At 37.4% G+C, this 20,083-nt stretch overlaps 1 protein-coding gene across 1 annotated transcript in view; it reads right to left on the reverse strand.

Annotated features, from left to right (window-relative positions):
• LOC128543257 (inactive N-acetylated-alpha-linked acidic dipeptidase-like protein 2) overlaps positions 1-20,083 on the reverse strand; it is a 318,759-nt gene that overhangs the window by 76,246 nt on the left and 222,430 nt on the right. Inside the window, exon 10 of the mRNA XM_053513625.1 lies at positions 12,439-12,582. Within this exon, the coding sequence (XP_053369600.1) occupies positions 12,439-12,582 (144 nt within the window). The remainder of the gene's footprint in view (positions 1-12,438; positions 12,583-20,083) is intronic.

A 20,083-nucleotide genomic window follows, 5' to 3' on the forward strand; every position in this document is an offset into this window, starting at 1 on the left:
TTGAAAGAACAAGTTCTTTTTTATTTTTAAACATGTCTTATTATAATATTGCCACAGCATGTTTTGACCGAATTTTCCATTTAAACATATGGAAGTATGAACATTTTTATATTTCTCATGTTGTTTGCAAATTATTGCAAATTATCCCAAATGTTGTGTGTCCATTGGTGGCTCAGGAATAGATGTCTTGCCTCACATCCTGGGCTTGATTTCGAGCCAATGACCAAACCCCAGCCACTGGATGTATTGCCAGTCCTAAGCCACAGCCACAGAGTCATAAAATCTGTGCCAAGTTGTGTGCAGATCGGATGGTCTGCTTTGGCTACCCCTTGACAGGAGCAGCCAAAAGACTAATAACACTTAAAATATGTTAAATATGTAAGTAAAATAAACTAAAAAAAACACCAATTATATCAGAAATTAAAAGTGGCCACATTGATGGAGAGAATAAGAGAAGCATTACTGCAAACTATAAAAACATTTTGTATGTAAGGCATGGGGTGTACTAATACCATTTTGGAAAAAAAGAAAATAATAAGCTAAACTTTTAAAAAATATATATTTAATGCCCATCTGTAATTGGAAGAAGAATAAAACAAATAAAAACACTACCACAAACAGAGCCAAAAATAATGCATACTCTCATCAGTTGTCATTGATGTAATTATACCTTTTGACTAGTGAAGCTGTTAAACTGTCAGGAAAGAAACAGTGTCCCATTAGACCTTAGCATGTACATTTTACACCCTTATCAGAAATGCGCCACAAAACAGGGTCACTTTGATGTGTGAGAGCCAGATGGCAGGATTTAGCTGTTTTTATGGTCCATGCTCAACTGTCAATTTAAAACAATTTACCAATGCACAGAGCTGCCATACCATGCTAATTTGATTTGATTTGCATATACTAAAGGAACATCTCTGACCTCAAAATCTGAATGTCTTCTAGTTCATGGCCAACAAACCTACACCTCCTCAGGTTTAATCTGAATGTTTAGAAAGATGGTAAAGTTCTTCTTTGCCTGAGAAGGTGAATTGCCATCTGGTGAGGGGGAGAATTGGGAGCAAATGCTATACCATGCCAAGGAAGGCTGTCACAACTGACATGATGCATTAGTGTGGAACTTGCAAATAGTTCCTGGGTTTCCAGCAACTAAAATTGAACATGAAAAATAAATATTACACTATTTTAAGCACAATACAGAGAATTTGAGGTTATTTAATGCAATAATAAGGTAAAAACAAGAGGGTATCCTGTTAGAGTTTAGAGTCCCCATTCAGTCATTTACACTACCAATCCACCATTTTTGTTAAACAGGTTCATACCCAACATACTATACAGAGACAGCTACAGTATGAAATAAAAGCTAAAGTCTACAAATAAAAGTTTTTTTTTTCAACTGATGGGTTAAAATGTATAATAGGCTGGAAATATACACTCACCTAAAGGATTATTAGGAACACCATACTAATACAGTGATTGACCCCCTTTCGCCTTCAGAACTGCCTTAATTCTACATGGCATTCATTTAACAAGGTGCTGAAAGCATTCTTTAGAAATGTTGGCCCATATTGATAGGATAGCATCTTGCAGTTGATGAAGATTTGTGGGATGCACATCCAGGGCACGAAGCTCTTGTTTCACCACATCCTAAAGATGCTCTATTGGGTTGAGATCTGGTGACGGTGGGGGCCATTTTAGTACAGTGAACTCATTGTCATGTTCAAGAAACCAATTTAAAATAATTAGAGCTTTGTGACATGGTGCATTATCCTTCTGGAAGTAGCCATCAGAGGATGGGTACATGGTGGTCATAAGGGGATGGACAAGGTCAGAAACAATGCTTAGGTATCCCCGTGGCATTTAAATGATGCCCAATTGGCACCAGGGGGCCTAAAGTGTGCCAAGAAAACATCCCCCACACCATTACACCACCACCACCCTGCACAGTGGTAACAAGGCATGATGGATCCATGTTCTCATTCTGTTTACGCCAAATTCTGACTCTACTATTTCAACATAAATCGAGACTCATCAGACCAGGCAACATTTTTCCAGTCTTCAACTGTCCAATTTTGGTGAGCTCATGCAAATTGTAGCCTCTTTTTCCAATTTGTAGTGGAGATGAGGTGGGGTCTTCTGCTGTTGTAGCCCATCCGCGTCAAGGTTGTGCGTGTTGTAGCTTCACAAATGCTTTGCTGAATACCTCGGTTGTAACAAGTGATTATTTCAGTCAAAGTTGCTCTTCTATCAGCTTGAATCAGTCGGCCCATTCTCCTCTGACCTCTAGCATCAACAAGTCATTTTCACCCACATGACTGCCGCATACTGGATGTTTTTCCCTTTTCACACCATTCTTTGTAAACCATAGAAATGGTTGTGTGTGAAAATCCCAGTAACTGAGCAGGTTGTGAAATACTTAGACCGGCCCGTCTGGCACCAACAACCATGCCACGCTCAAAATTACTTAAATTACCTTTCTTTTCCATTCTGACATTCAGTTTGAAGTTCAGGAGATTGTCTTGACCAGGACCACACCCCTAAATGCATTGAAGCAACTGCCATGTGATTGGTTGATTAGATAATTGCATAAAGGAGAAATTGAACAGGTGTTCCTAATAATCCTTTAGGTGAGTGTATGTACAGTATACCCTCACATTTTGGATATACTTTACATTCTCACATTCACATATTGGATATACTTTAGAGTAGTTAATGTGCAGTTTGTATACTGTAGCAAGCTTTAATAATGACTCAACATGCAGACTTTTTTTGTTTTTGTCTAAATAACTGGCAATGAACATGAGTACACCCTAAGTGAACAGGCCCAAAGTGTCAATGTTTTGTGTGAGCACCATTGTTACAGTATTTAGCATGGCCTTAATCCTCCTGGGCATAGAATTCACCAGAGCTGCACATGTTGTTGATGGGATCCTCTTGCACTTCTCCATAATGTTATTAAGGAGCTGCTGGATGCTAGACACATGGCCTCCCGCCTGAGGATGCCCCGCAGATATTCAATAAATCCGTTATCACTTAGGGCATACTAATTTTTGTTGCCAGCTATTTTGACAATAATGGCTGTATTTTAGGTTATTTTCAGAGGACAGTAAATCTATACTGTTATACAAGCTACTCTAAAATATATCCAAGTTCCATTTCTATAGTATTGTCCTTTGAAAGAATGTACTAAAATGTTTAAGGAATTTAGAGGGGTCCTATATATATATATATATATATATATATATATATATATATATATATATATATATATATATATATATATATAGTGTGTATACTGTATATCATATATCATCATATACAGTGTATCATTATCGGATCACAACAAAAATAAATGCATAAAATCTGGAGAATTGAGGGCCTTGAAGCTAACATGTCATATTGAATCTCTTAATTTACAAACACAAAGCTTCCTAGAGCTGTTTTATGCTGATGAGAGAAACAAAAGTTGAGAGTTCTGCTCCTGAACATAGTGAGTTCCCCCTGCACTAATACAGCCTGATGGGTTGAATGCCAGGAAAAGGTTACTTTCACAGTTTAAGGCACACCACTATTGCACCGTAGATGCTTAGCCATGCATGTGTGCTGAATGAGACAGATGCACAAACCCAAGCATAGGAAATGTCACCACAACACACAGAGAGCAGGAGGGAACAAGATTTAAATACATGCGAGCAATTAACCAAGGAACTTCTCCCTCGCACAGTTTGCCGAGCCCACAAATAAATAAAAGCTCGAAATACGTCCTCATCTACACAATGTCCAAATCTCTAAATCAATAAAGCAGCATCCTTTCGGCGTAAAACATGATGCAGACCATATCCCATTTGTCATTTCCCCCCCCTGTTCAAAATAGTAAATTAACACTACAAAAAGATCATGCAGCACACATTCCTAAAAAGCTTGCCTTTTTTCCCACAATAAATGGATGAAAGATAGCGGCATCATGAGAACAGTGCTCTTTGGAAAAGATCACTAGTGACAGAGAAATATTTCTAGAAGCCTCACTTTATCTGTAATTGCTAACTGTGTTAGTGTTTTATGGCTCTCTACTTTTAAGCCATAACATAGATCTATCATGGCAAAATTTAAATCATCCTTACTCTAGAGAGGAGTGGGCTAAATATACTGTAGTAGAGAAAGAGGTGCTGAATTTCAACAGACTTCTGAATGGAGCACTTTTAAAATAAGACTGAACTACCTTATTTAAAAGACTAGCATTTTACTGTACCTTCACCTTTGAACATGAATGTAGAGTTAAATAAAACAAAATCTTTAGCTGTAATCTGTTCAATAATGTACATTCAATTGAATTGTACACTGCATTTACTTTCCTAGGTGAAACATGCACACGATTATGGGTAATGAACAACAATGCCATGGTGCATCACATTTTGGGAAGCCATGACCATGTTTTTAAAAGACACTTTGTAGCGCAGCCACATAAGGGGGTTGTTTTTAGGGGGCAAGTAAAATAATAAATAAAAAATAAAACCACCGGGCCTTATTAGCGACCCCTGTACGGTTTATTTTGTCCCCAAAGGATGGGATGGTTCCGGGGTTAAGAACCCCGATGACGTGTCGGGGCACGAGTTCCGGCATAAAAGTGGAACCGGCAAACATGTCGGGGTGGAGAGATGAGACAGTGCGCTGGTTTTGGAAGAGAGAAAGAGAGCTTGTTTGTAGTCACAGAGGATTACTTTTTCATAAGTGGATTAATCTTTATTGGACACATTCAATACCCATCTCATTCCGTTTTCTCGTGCTCCCGGATTGGCCGGTGAGACCGAGCCATTTCTCCCAGCCACCATCACACACTCATTACAATAACATGGACATTGAACTTTCGTACATGCACACACACTTACAACTTTTTTCTATTTGTATTTATTTCATAAATATTGGTTTTTGGTGCACCTTGGTTGTTTGTTTTTCTGTTTCACTATATACACTTTGGGTTTGTTTTGAAATTGTGTTGTCGCGTGTCTTGTGAATGTTTACATTCACAGAGTTTTCAAAGAGACTAACGGAGACTGTTACTTGCGGGGGTTTTTTTTGCTATCCGGATTAACACAGACTGGTCTGCTTCGTTACGGTTCTCACACTCTGTCATCGGCCTCCCGATTGTTTACCATCATTTAGCGTAAAACCAATCCATCTCCTTCACACACATACAATAACCTGGACTTTGGACATTTTACATGTTCTCACATTTTCTTTGTTGTTTTTTTTGGTGGATTTAAATTGGTCTGGGTTTGAGTCCTTCTTGCTCACTGGGTTTAAAGCCACCGACACAGAGATAATGATCCCACGTTTAGTGTAACATTAATAAAATATATTTTATCTGAGTGTTACATATTTGTGGCCCGTACAGGAAATCTGTTTTTTGGGGGGGTATTTTCTGGTGTTGTGTGACTTAGCAGAGCAAAATAGATGCTAACATGGCTAGAGCTAATGCTAACGCTAGTAGCACCGGGAAGGCCAACTCTGTTTTTGTTAGTAGGCCAACTCTGTTTTTATTAGTAATGTACTAGGTAATGTAGATGAATGTACATGCATTTGTGATACGCCGTAATCCTACAGCTGAAAGAACTTCTTTGCTCATAACCCTATCTCACCTACGCGGTTATCGCAGTGGCCATAAGTATGGTTCATCATGATTCACCGCAAGTTTTTGGCGCTGTGAGTATGTTTCCATCTTTCCGCGCGAAAAATTAAACGTTTAATTTTTTGCCGGTCCTCACGGAAGCTTGCGGTCCTTACAGAACTTTGTGGAACGCCAGCGTAAACGTCGGTGGGCAATCGTGGTGACTCACGGTGCCTAACTCTGCATCTCATCGTAAGTCAAACCGCATAGGTGAGATAGGGGTATTAGTCCATTATATATATCAGATAGACATGATGATGATGTTACTGTTGGTCATGTGTCTAATATTGATATTATACAAACAATAAAAACTGAACTTAAGCAATGTAAAGGGGATGTAGAATCTCTGTCAGAGAAAGTGGGTATGTTAGAGAAGGATTTTAAAGAATCAATAAACATCAGTATAAACTGGGAAATCAGTTTTTGGCAGGCAGTGGATGCTAGATTAGCTGAGCTGGATCGCTACTGCCAGGAGTCTTTAGAAAAACTGAAGAGAGCGGCAACTGACTGTTTTTTGCGCTGTGATGTAATCTGGGAGAGGCAGATGACTAACACGCCCACCATCCACAAGTTACAGGCCTACACTCCTGCATCTACACAATCTCCAACTCTACATTCACCCGGGATTCCAAACATCGCAACTCCAGAGAAGGACTGCATGGGGGCGAAAGATTTTCGGAGCTGTCCTCGGCAGAGACCTGGCTGGGGTGGTACAAGTACAGCAGGAAGGTCTTCAGGTAGCTTTCCTGAACCAGGAGGTCTGCTCCCGAACCGGGCCTGCTGGTTTGGCAACAGGCACCCTCTCTTTCCTCTGCCCCTCAAAACTTTCCTGCTAAGCTGGGGGCCAGTGGGAGGGACCAGCAAGAAAATCAAAAGACACAAAAGAACCAATAAAGTACACTATGTCTTGGGGCAAGCCACAAAACCGAGTCAGTGGTTAAGTTAATGCGCTAGGACAGTCGTCCTCCTTACACGCTGGAGTAGCTGAGCCACATAAGGGGGTTGGTTGAAAATGAAAATAAAACCACCAAGCCGCATAAATGAGCCCCGCTATGGTTTATTCTGTTCCCAAGAAGACTGTGTATTGGTTACATGTTCCAGCATAAAGCTGGAACTGGCAAAGTACTCAGGAAGGGGAGATGAAGTTTACAGCGCTGTGGTTAAGAGAGAGAGAGCTTGCCGTGTCCAGAGGATTACGTTTCCCTTGAGGAATAATCTTTTGTCTGGACTCCAACTATACCCCTCTTGTTTCGTTATCTCGTGCTCCCGGATTAAACATCTAACACTGGTGAGACTGAGCAAACACTCCCGTCTACCAATACCTACACACTACAATAACACGGACATTGGACATTCATACATACGCACTCACACACACGCATACACTACATACATTGGTTATATTTGTATATACAGTATTTGTATATATTGCTTTTTTGGTGCACCTTGGTTTTTCTGTTTAACTCAATACACTTTGGGTTTGTTTTAATATTGTTGTTGTTGTCGCGTGTCTTTACTTGCTCCGCGAAGCTTGCACAATACCGGAAGTAAATTCTATTAGCCTGTATTTAGATTCTCAACCCCGTAATAGTGTAACTAGCTTAAATAACAAAGTCGAGCGCTACAGTATGTAAAAACAAGTCAAGATGCAATCAAAAATGCACCGTGTGGACATCAAGTGCAACATTTTTTACAGAGAAGAAGGGCTTAGAAGAAAAAAAAAGGAAAGGAATGAGCGTGGTCAATTAAAATATTACACTTCCACTTTAATTCTTCTACCCATTGGATTTGTGCTTGCATTGGTATGGTGGACTTTGCACATATTTACTTCAGCACTGCACTAATCAATATTATGTTGCACAAATAAAGAGATTCAGAATTGACAGTTTTCCATCATTTATTCAGGTTATATGTGAAATACAGTACAAAACATGAATAACACTGTTAATGCAGCATGTGGTGCAGCTGTATCCATTTCTGATCCCTGGCCAGCTAGACTTCAGGCTATACTGTAGGGTGTGGTGTTGTTTCCTGTGAGAGCTTGCTGTCTTGGTCCTCTGGTTAAATCTTTCAGAGGGCATTGCTTTGACATCTGTATGCCTGAAATATAATTATGAAATCCAGTCAAGACCACACTCTATCATTTCTTATGCAGATAGAATTTCTTTAATTAGTTATGCAACTATGCAGCCTCCTTAACAGCAACCATACAGCTTGTATGGATGGATAGCAGTGACTTCATAAGAGTTAAATGTTTTTTGATTATAACTTACCTGTGTGAAGATGCGATGAACGTGAACCTGTGTTTGGAAATCTCACCGAAGGTGGTGTTTGTCCATTCACAGCTGCTACTTATGTCATGCGACAACTCTTTGTTACCTAATGTAGGCAACTTCTGTTTTGCTTCTGAGCTGAAAATAAAAAAAAATTGCCAAAATGCCTTTCGTTTAAATTAGCTTAGCTCAATCTTTAATATTAAACTCGGGCTCCTATCTGTCCAAAGATTTGTTTGTTCAGGTTTCCTCTGGGTTTCCAAATTTTATCCCACCCAAGTGTATTGGCTATCCTAAATTGGCCCTAGGTGTAAATAAAGTTGTGTCTAAAGGTATGTGGCAACAATAATCGACTGGTGTCCCATCCATGTCCCATCCTTCAACATTTCCAGTGTTCTTGGAAAAGTATGATGATTGTACTGTACTACAACCATGATTTAGAAAGCACAGTTTCTATATAGGTAATTATACTGTACTGCATATATTATAATGTGCTGGACCACATGCTCTCAGTCATAGGTTAATGAGGGTTGAAACCATATTGTCATATTAAATTAAATTTGGAGTGATTAATGTGATAATTAGGAATTGGGCTATTCATATTGTTATATCTTTGCACTGGTCACTTTAAAAGGAATACATGTATCTGTACACCTGCTCATTTTTACAGATTTCCGATCTGCCAATCATGTACCATTCACCCAAAGCATAAAATCAGGCAGATACAGGTCAATAGCTTTAGTTAATGTTTACATTAAACATCACAATAAAAAGGGGAAATGACTTTAACCTTGGCATGGTTGCTAGTGCCATATGGGCTGGTTTGAGTATTTCAGGAACTGTTGATCCCCTGGGAGACAAACCTTACTGTCTGTAGCATTAACAACAGAAAATTAACTCAGGACACAAAAATCATTCAACCCTAAGATAGATCACCTAGAACAATAGAAGTCCCACCAACCAAGAAGAAGAATCTGTTACTATCATGAGCACATACAGTATTTACCAAAACTGGACAGACACCGGTAACTGGAAACCATTCAGAAACTGGTGCTGCGTAGTTTGTGAGCCTGTGGCCATTTTAGCATCAAGTTCGTTTTGCTGTTGGCTGACTGGAGTGAAACCAAAGGTGGTCTTTTACTGTTGTAGCCCATCTAGTGCAAGGTTCAATGCTTTTTGTTGATCACAGCTGTAATGAGTGATTGCATGAGTGTGTGTGTGTGTGTGTGTGTGTGTTTGTTTTACAAATTATGGTATAAAATTTAGAGGCCGTTAGTTATTAAATATCTATTGATCTTAAAGATATATTGATCGTATTCATCAACATCCATGCCATGGTCAAAGTCGAAGAGATTACACCTTTTTTTATTCCAAGGTTTGATGTGAACTTTGCCTTTATCGGCAAAAACTCTAAAATGCATGAGAACTGAAAGCAGGACACATCTTTTCCCAAGCCAATATTGACATAACTTTTGGACTTTAAATCCCAAACTTAGATGAACCAGTTGAATACTTTCTGAAGGTTCTAATAACATTCTTTGTTAACTGGGGATATAAGAGGACATTCAGTCAACAGGACATGAAATTACTATTCTTTGTGTATCACTCAGATTTGTGGATAGCATCTCTTCTCCTTCTTCTGTATAGAACAAATGAGTGTGACCTTGTTAAAGTGGTGTGTTTCTTCATCATTCCCACATTCTAGCCAACCCCTTCAGCCCACCATGCACAGCTCTACCTGTCATCTCACTCTCCATCCATCGTTTCCACATAATTAAACCCTGTTATCTGGTCAAAGTGCCCCTTCATGTGTTCCTCTTTACTTCTGCATCATTGACTGGCATTTAGGGAGGGCACGCTCACTGCGTTCACAAGGTCCAGTGCCATTTTGCACAAAAGCAAGGCTGCATTAATGGCTGTAGATGCAGTAATTCGGTGCCCCTGGGTCATATTTGGATGTTTTGCTTATGGAGCGCTATACTGTATATATATATATATATATATATGGGCCCAATTATCAGCTTCCAAATGCCCATAAAAGAGAATCAGCACTTGAGCATCTTGTAATGTAATGTAATGTAACACAAGCCTTTCTCAGTAGAGTATAATGCTAAATTTTACGGGACCAGGGGCCTCATGTACAAAGACTTGCCTTGAATTCATACTAAAACATTGCGTACAGACAAAGCTGTAAATGGAAATGGAATCCCATGCATATTCTCTTTGTACATCCGAATTAACGTGAAATTGAGCGCACGTGCACGAGCGAAAAACCCCTCCCTGCCTCCCCCCTCGTATAAGTATGTTAATGACTCCACTTTGGCAAAACCAAACGAAAAAGCAATGGCAAAAGCAAGCAAGAAGAGAAACTTCACAGAATGTGAATTGGAGGTGCTCCTATCGGAGGTAGACCGGAGAAAAACTGTGTTATTTGCAAGTTTGTCCACCGGAATTAATAACAAAATAAAAAAAAAACAAATTTAGCTGAAATAATATCTTTAAATACATCACTCACCAAGAAGCCACCCATTGCGCACCCTGCTACCTTGGAGCCTCATCCCAACCATGCTGTTTGTGAGGATGAATGAATCATGGGTTGTCCCAGGCCACCTTGCCACAATATTTGTTAGGCGCATTTGAGCATCACATTTTATTTGCACATTTATTGAATGGAAATGTTTCTGATTCACGTATGCAAATTCGTCTTCAGGTGGCGCCTTTATAGCAGTGTGCGTGCAGTCGATCGCTTCGATTACATTAGGAAGACCGGCGATTGCTGCAAATTGCGCTTTAATGTTTGCCTGGTCAACTGCATGGTATGGAAACCTTATATACCTGCTAGACATGCAGATGATCCCGTCCCATACAGCTGGCATTGCACGGCTCAAAGATGTCTGGCTTAACCCCGAGCGGTCTGCCAGTTCCCTTTGGAAAGAAAAGGGTCAGAAAATCACTGTGATCCCTAAAAACGCATTTCCTTCGGATTCGGAAGGCCAACAGTGCCATTGCCATAGATTAAGGGTTGTATACATTTGCAAATGCTTTTATATTTTCTAAATCACATAATTGGTAGAAAAATATTGTGTCAATTATCCAATTTTAGTAATTAGAAATTAATAGCAATTTTTTTCACACGTGTTGGTGCGATACTTTGTAGTGTGCAATCTAACATAATTGCCTCTAGAAGTCGCCAACGGAAATAAAACAAACACACACAAGAAATACACGTACGCCCGACATGAAGTTGGCGTGGAAGAACGCACATTCTTGCGTTAATTTCACTGTTAATAAATCCGACCGTGAGCGTGAAAACTGGCGTAAGCAAAGTTTTTGTGCGTACGCAGCGTTGATACATGAGGCCCCAGGAACTTATGTTTATGGTTTAAAAAAAAATCTACTGAAATTTTTTTTTATTAGATTTAGGTTAATCAAACTTGCATTTAGGTTGAAGCTGTGAACAGGAAAAGGGGCGCCTTTGGAGTGCAGATGTTTAACAAGTACACAAATGTGCAGTGGACCGAACTGTTGTCACAAGCATAGCACTCATGAAAAAAAAAAAAGAACATATGGTGCTCTTCAAATTTACAAGGAACTGTGAATCACCTTGCAGAGCATGTGCTTGTTCTTAAAAAACAGTCACGGTTTTGGCTTTGTGAGGTACTTGAGTAGTGTCACACAAAAGCCTTATGCCAAATTTAATTTCTAAATCCTTTTTGAAGAAGAATCCTATTAAAATATAATTGAGCTCTAGTAAGAAGTTCTGGAGACTACATATGGGAATACACTTTCTTCAAGTGATGTAGGCATTCAATTTAATGCCCATGCTGACATGTGGTAGATTGTAGGTGGAAGTTAATCTCTGTCAAGGTTACTGAAGAAAAGAATGCCTAAAATGTGTGAAAATATACTGTATGGCCTTTAAATCAGATTTAATTTCCTTAATCACAGAGGTGCTATTACAAGGTATTGTTACTGCTAAACTAATATATATATAAAAAATTTGTGCAATGGTGTGCAATTCAGAATGGCTTTCCACTAAAAGCCTAGTATTCCCAGGATAGGGCCTGCATACACCATGCCCCTCTCGAGGGAAAAGTGCCAACTGAAAATGGATGAATATGAATAAATGATCAATTTTACTTCAGCAAATCAAATAGACACAGAGCCATAATGGTGCATTAGCCAACAATGCTGCCAATCAAGCTGCATTTAGTTTGTGTAACAGACTTGCACCATTCAGTTGTATGCTTATGGGCTCATGACTCAAGATGTCATTGTAGTATGGATAAAACTTTTAAAATAAATAAACACTTTAGACTCTCATGGATTGAAAATGAAAACATGACCTTTCCCTTAGTGGTTATTTGACAAATTGAAAATAGATGTTAAGATTTTATTAAAATCATACTGTATTAGCTAAGCATTTAACTGAATTTTGGTAATCATGTGGGCTATGTGCGTGCGTGCATGCGTGCGTGCGTGTGTGTGTAAACATACCTCAGCTGGATTGGGCAATGATGCGAACTCCACCAGTGGAGCAGCAAGGTGACTGGTGAAGAAGTCCATGACCACAGGAGACTGCAGAGAGCTGATATTCAGACCATGGCAGTCTCCAGCATAAAAGCAACTTTTTATATGTCTCTGCAAAATGTAACATGCCGAATTAGGAAGACAACCATTACATGTGTATACAACTGTGAGTGTAAGACATTTATTCACGGAAATAAATTAGATTTATTTTTTAAACCAGAATTTAGCATTATGATTTATACAGTAGTGATGACATTTTATGTATTTATTAATATCACGTGTCCCGTGTGCTGGAGGTCTTAATACAACTTTACACACAATCTGAGAGGCCAAACAATGTCTTATTAAGTGACTACAGTATGACTGTCATTTATATAATCATTAAACAGGAAGTGATCATGGAACTGGCAGGGAGAGAAGGACTGGAGTGGTGGTATCATGACATAAACTGATGTTACACATGTCATGTTTTACACGTCAACTGTTAAAAGCTACCATATAATGAAAATGCACTGAAGGGAATAATCAACCTACAGTATCAGTTAAGTTCCAGTCTGAACTATTATCAAATCTAATGTTAAAGAAAATTCATTAACATTTTCTAATTCGTTAATTCAACAGCTGTGTGGTATGATCACAACATAATATCCACTGTAGTCTCATCTAGAAGAGCATTGACTAGAACTAGGTTACTGCAGTACTTTCTGGCTTTAATATTGTCAGAATTGATTTTCATGTCTTTCTATTAAAAAAGAGTGGATAAAACTAGAGCTCGATGCTGGAGTTACTATATGGAGCGCTGGATTTAAGGCTGTGAGAGCAGTTCAAATAAATCTTTTAAATTGAGAAAAAGCTGAAGTTTAAACATTAAGTGTTTTGACTAAAGTCTTATCCATGAACACGTTTACTGTAACATTCTGTGTAAGAAAAAGCTAGTTTACTGTAAGTGAAGACAAATGATAGTGCTTGGAGTTATGTAGCAGATTAGAACAAAAAATTAAGCAGGGATATACAGGGTAGCACAATAGCACACTTAACATATAATAAAGTCTTTTCAGGATACTTCTAATAAGATGAACAGTTAATCAATAATAATAATAATAATAATAGTAATTCCCTGATCATAATAAATTGGTTACCTAGGATGAATAAATGATAAATCTATCTATGCATGCACTTCATTCCTAATTTATAACAGAGCATCTGTAAAAAACATAAATTCATTTGATATGATTATCTAAAACATCTATCTATGCACATTTTTCTATTTATAACGGAGCATGTATGAAAAACATTTTCTGCCATTCAGTTCACATGATCATCTGAAACAAGAAGGTATCAGCATGCATGCTCATAAAATATTACATTTTAACTAAAGAACAAACAAAAACATGTGAATATTTTTGACAAAACTTGCCACATGGGTTTACTATTTCAAACACTCATTAATCAGAGCATGATCAGACATAAGTTGCCCTTGTGCAATCGGTTTATCCAAACATGTAATTGTCTGATCTGTTTTAATTGGCAATTTATCAATTCTAAATTATATACAACACATGTTCAACCTTATGGTTCAGTTCCTGCGCTGGGTGCATAGAACTGTGAATCACTTCATCTCTGTAACCAGTGAACACTATTAAATTAAAAATGAACCATGAAAGCAGCAGTGGTGTAAAAGCTGGAGAGCCAAGAAAGTGCAAAGTATAGCAGGTGATCACCCGCAGTGCAGGGTTTGCTTAAAGTAAAAAACAGAACTTTTCCCAAAAAATAGGCTTTATATATATATATTCTGTATATATATATATATATATATATATATATATATATATATATATATATATATATATATATATATATAGAAACTCTGTAAGTTAACTATACTCGGCTATCCAAAAGCAATTCCTTGAACTAAGCTGAGAAACAGCAGGAGATTCACTGAATCAAACTGTTATCTCATTCACTACACGTCAGTGACTAAAAAGACATAGCATTGTGGAGATAATTCATTCTCATAGAAGGTGACCTTTAAAAAGGAATTGAAATAGCACATGCATTTAAATAGAGGCAAAGGCAACCAAAATGTATGAACATGTCGGATGTTATGTGAGAAAGCAGACACAATGTGCCTTTATGCATCATATGACAATCTTGGAGACGGTCAGGTGATGATGTGCTCGATTCTGACACCGCACCTTATATCTTTGCTTAATACAACTGTTTTATTCAGAACGATTGTGATAAACTAACCCGCAGTACAGCAGTATAAGTTGATATTTTGAAAGTGCAGCACAATGCATCATGCTGACGTTATCCTGAAGATATTGTCTGTTTGTGTTACAAAAACTGAATATTAGATTTAAACAAAATCTATGGAATTGCTAGTTTAGTGCATGCAGGCTTTTTCTGATTGAGGCTCCCCTCTGTACAGCAATTTAGGTGACTACTCATACAATATTACAAAGATAGTGTCAGACTCTTGATAAGGTAGAGCTAAATTAATTGCCAATAAATCAAATTATATACAAACCTGTGATATTTTACTGATGGGCAGTTTCAAATCCAAAAGAGCATATACTAGACACATACAAGAAAGTACAGAAGTGAAGTGTTCCCAGAAGTGTGAGATGCCAGTTTGTAAGCATTGAGGCTTCTTTTAGAGAGGATGTCAATTTGCAGGTGAAAGGACTGTGAATCTGTAAGAGGATATTGATTGAGGACTAATGTATTACATCACATGGGTAGCACATAAAGTAGATAACACTCCAGTACCTCCTTTTTACATGGTGGTTGACCACCTATCCAGTGGGGTGGACAGGAATGTGCATTCTATTCAAAGCAAATCTCATAGCAAATCTAGTTATGCTATTTTAAGTGTGACATAGTAAGGTACCAAAAAAAAAAAAATTTGCATTACATAAAACACAAACAGACCGTGGCTCAGGTGGACATAAAATTTTGCTTCTGCATCCAGATTAATATCTGGTCTGAAAATTGTTTAATCTTATAAATTGCTAATTTGCACTAACTATCTTTATCTTTGCTGCTACTTATGGAACGTTCACTTTTTCTCGTCCCACTACCTCAACTCATCACCTCAGTACCACAGAGTATTGTAATGTCAAGTAGATAGTTCTCTGCTAACTAAAAATGTCAATCTGTCTTGTCCCAGCTAGGCAGCTAATTACAGGTCTATAAGTTAGCTAGTTACTTGTTTGGTAATTTATGTTGTCATGCCAATCTGTCCTGTCTCAGCTAGCCAGCTAATTACAGTAGGTTTCTTGGTAGGTTCATTTCTGTTGGTAATTGATGTTGCATGTAGAACCTTGGTCCTGGAGGAACATTGTTTCGTTTCACTGTGTACTAAACTGAATATGGTTAAAGTGACAATAAAAGCCCATTTGACTTTCCTTGACTTGAGATGCTGTACATAGATATGGAATAGACATTGTAAAGATAACTGGTAAAATACTATAGGTATACTGTAAGAGTTAGGCAGCATGGTTGGGCTTAATGTTTAGCACCCCTGCCTTGCACCAACTAGGCTGGGGGTTTATATCTTATCCTCAGTCTCTAGCATGAAATGTGCATTTTCTTCCTGTGTTTAGTGGGTTTCCTCCTGGTTCTCCTCTTTCTTACTTCCTCCCACAGTCCAAAGACATGTAGACAGACTGGCATTTTTAAAATCACCTGTATGATTGGGTGTTTGTTTGTTGGCACCCGGTCTAAAGTGTATCCTGCCTTGTTCCCTTAGTTCACTGAGATAGGCTTCCAGGTCCCCTGTGACACTACACAGCATGCACAATATAGATAATGGATGGATGTAAATAGCTTAGTGAAATAAATAACTAGCTATATTAGCTGGGCTTCCTTATTGCTATAAAATAACTGAAGGTTTTTCTTTGCCATGTAGATGTCACTTTTAGATATAAAAATAGAGCAGAATTGTTCTTCATCATCTAATGGAGAAGGACTTACTAAATCAATGCTGTGTCCAAGCAATGATCATTTAACACTATGCTGTTAGTCATGTGCTGCATCTATCAGAATACCTCACAAGATAGCAGGGATTTAAGCTGTCCATGGGCATTTGACTGCTCAATGATATCACCAGAATACAACCCTGCAAAGAGATTATAAATCAACTTGATGATATGAGAGTTAACATCAACTAGTTTGTTGATGGCACCCAATCAAGAATCTGTAATACTGAAGTAGGCTTTAATAAATGTGCAGGCATGCATTTGTACCCAGTCTTTGTTCGCTCTTTAGCTAGATACAGTTTTAAATACACTAATAGGCACACATGTTACTAAGCAAAGTACAATTACTGTAAATTATTTAAGTCTCCTAAATTATTTTCTTCCCTCTGCTCCCTAATCCTTAAATAAGATTCTATTTTATTATAATTGGTTCCAAAGCACCCATTCTTAACATGGCAGCAGTGAATTTCCATTTTGAAGACAGCTGGAAAGTTAGATTATTGCCATTGCACAAACGTGAATTATCATCTGGTTAAAATCCTCTGAAATATTGAGCCTGTTAAGTCTATCTAAAGCCTCTCGAAGGTCTGCATTCTGAAAGGAATAATGTGATTGGTATAACATGAATGTGAGGAGACTAAAATAACTGCATGTCCAATTAAGGCTGGCAGCACACATGGCAAAGAACTGGACATGACTACAAAGCTTCACACACAATGGCACCGATTGAAACATAAAAAATAATAATCATAATAATTCTGTAGTCCAGTGTAAATTCCTAATTCTTTCTCAGTAATCATGCATTTCTTATTCAAATTCATGACACAATATAAATGATAATATTAAAAACATTTAATTATACTGTTGATATCTTAAGATTCTTGAAAGTTCTTTGCTTGCACCTCTTAGTTTTTTCCAAAATTTATTTTATTCTTCTTTTAACAGGCAGCACCTACTTTAAGGTAGTAGGGATGTAACCAAATAACAATACATTATAAAGAATTTATAAAGAAAGCATCACACTGGTAACATACTTACTATCCAAAAAAAGAAATAAATAAAGAAATACATTTTAATTTAAAAAATGAAATTCACATTAACTTTCATTGGATCACCCTTAGCTTCAATTGCTTTGCATATCCGCCATGTCATTGTTTTGACAAAGAAGAACAAAATTTGGTTCTGTAAAGTCTTCTCAGCACAGGTCATCAACTGACTTCATTTTATTGCCATATAATGTTGCTGAGCCTAGACCTGTCTAACTGAAACAAACACAGATATAAAAGACAACACTGTCTCCAGCTTGTGCAGTGGACACAATGCATGATGGGTATGTGGCTTGATGTGCATGCCAGCTTATCAAACACCTATTGCTCTGGAATAGACCTTGTCCCATTGCCCTAAAGTCTGATCTTTATGCTCCCTAGTAAACTGAAGCCTCTTTTTCCAAATAGTCTCACTCACAAGTGGTTTTCTTATGGCCACAGAGCCGTTAAATCACAGTCCTGTGTGTTTTCATCACCTTGTTTTGGCGGAAATGCTCTGACCTCACTATTAAACACAACTGTGATTGTTACTGTTGCTTTCTATATTTATATAACTTCACCAAGTGTTTAAGTGATCACCTGGGATGATCATTTATGATTTTTTTTGATGACATTTATTTTGTAAAGTTGACAGTTAAGCAATATTGGTCCAGACTTTAATAATGCACTGAACAATTTTTAAACTGTAATTTAAACCTGTTAACTCACAATTTCAACCCATTAGTAAAAAAAAAAAAAAAAAAAAAAACAATACTTTAACTCTTCTGAAACATCTTTTTTTACAGTATAACCATGGGATCTTCTGACATTGTTGTATATAAAATGAGAAGCTGCATCAGTTTTAGTGAAAATAATTGTTGCCAACTGGAACACATTAATCACTGCACTAAGCATCCAATGACATTTTAATGGAAAATAAAAATTTATCCACGCAGGGACTTTTTTTGGTCCAAAAAGTGTAGTTCATTTTGTACCAATTTTTCAGATCAGTTTAAGCTCCCTGCCTAGAAAATGAACACATCTTATGATCTAATAATACAAGCTTAAGTAAAAGCAGCTATTTATCAAATTCCTTTAACCTTCAGGTTGTTGGCATGTTTACAGAAGTGCACTGATATGAGAAAAAAATTACACACACTTATTCACCTTCATTCCATTATCCAAAATTTTATGAGTCACTTTCTGTCTTCTGAGAATAAAAAGTGTGTTTGAATTATCTCCATGTTTATAAAATAGGTCAGACTCCAATAATACCATTAGACAAAAAGAAAAAAAGGACATACAGTAATGAATGTGTAAAGTTTCTGAAGGCGACCGCAATGGTTCATGATCATAGACATCAGTAGGTAACAATGTCATTAATAACAATAAACAATATGACTGAACAAAGTAAATAGGTTATCACACTTGGTTTACAGTACACCTTAGTAAACACTACTACCTACATAGTGAGTTTTGACTATCCCAGTTACACAGTCATGTTGAAAGCTAGCATTTTTCTAACCAGTTTGTAGATCCACCAATAACTATAGTCAATATAAGTCATACAGGACATTAGCAGGTGTACAGCAGAAGTTTTGACAGTTTGCTGGTTTGGAGGATTCAGATGTGTGTTAACACAATGCCAAGAGGAAAACACATATATTGTCCTGTAGAAAATAATACATTCCTGCAAATTATATCAGTCTCTCACATCATTTTGAAGGATGTTTGGCCCACTCTTCTTTACAACATTGCTTCAGTTCATTGAGAATTTTGGGCATTTGGCTTATGTGCAGCTTTCTTGAGATCCCACCACAGCATTTCAGTTGTTGTGATGTAGATTTGTGTGCATTGACTGGTTGCATGACCCAATTTCAGCATTAGCTGTTTCCGAACAAATGCCTTTACAATACACTGGTAATACTGGTGTGTGTGTGTGTGTGTGTGTGTGTGTGTGTATACATAAATATATATATACATACACAGTATATACTGTACAGTATATACTATATATATATATATATATATATATATATATATATATATATATATATATATACTGTACAGTATATACTATATATATATATATATATATATATATATATATATATATATATATATATATACAGTATATATGGAAGAGTTCCTGCTAAACTTAATGACTGCAAGATGCCCAGGTTCTGGTAGCTGTAAGCACAAATCCTAGCTAGACAGCAATATGAGTTTTTTTTTCTGCACAGTTGCTGTTTGGTGTTTGTCAGACATGCACTGGGCTTTAACACCAAACAATTCCACTTTGGTTTCATCTGTCCACACGACATTGTTCCAGAAGTCTTTTTTTAGATGCAATTTTGTAAACCTTAGTCAAGCTTTTTTGAGCTTTTTTTTTCTAGACCAAAGAGGTTTCTCCTAGCAACCTTCCAAATAAACCTTACTTGTTTGGTCTTCTTCTATTGTTCTGTCATACATTTTTTTATTTAACTCATTTACTGAAGCCTGTATGGTCTGTGATGTAGCTCTTAGATTTTTTGTATTTCTCTAAACACTGCATGGTCTGACTTTGGGTGAATACCCTAGAACGTCCACTTATGAGAAGATTGG

Source organism: Clarias gariepinus, chromosome 15 (assembly GCF_024256425.1).
Source record: "Clarias gariepinus isolate MV-2021 ecotype Netherlands chromosome 15, CGAR_prim_01v2, whole genome shotgun sequence".
NCBI classification, from domain to species: domain Eukaryota; kingdom Metazoa; phylum Chordata; class Actinopteri; order Siluriformes; family Clariidae; genus Clarias; species Clarias gariepinus.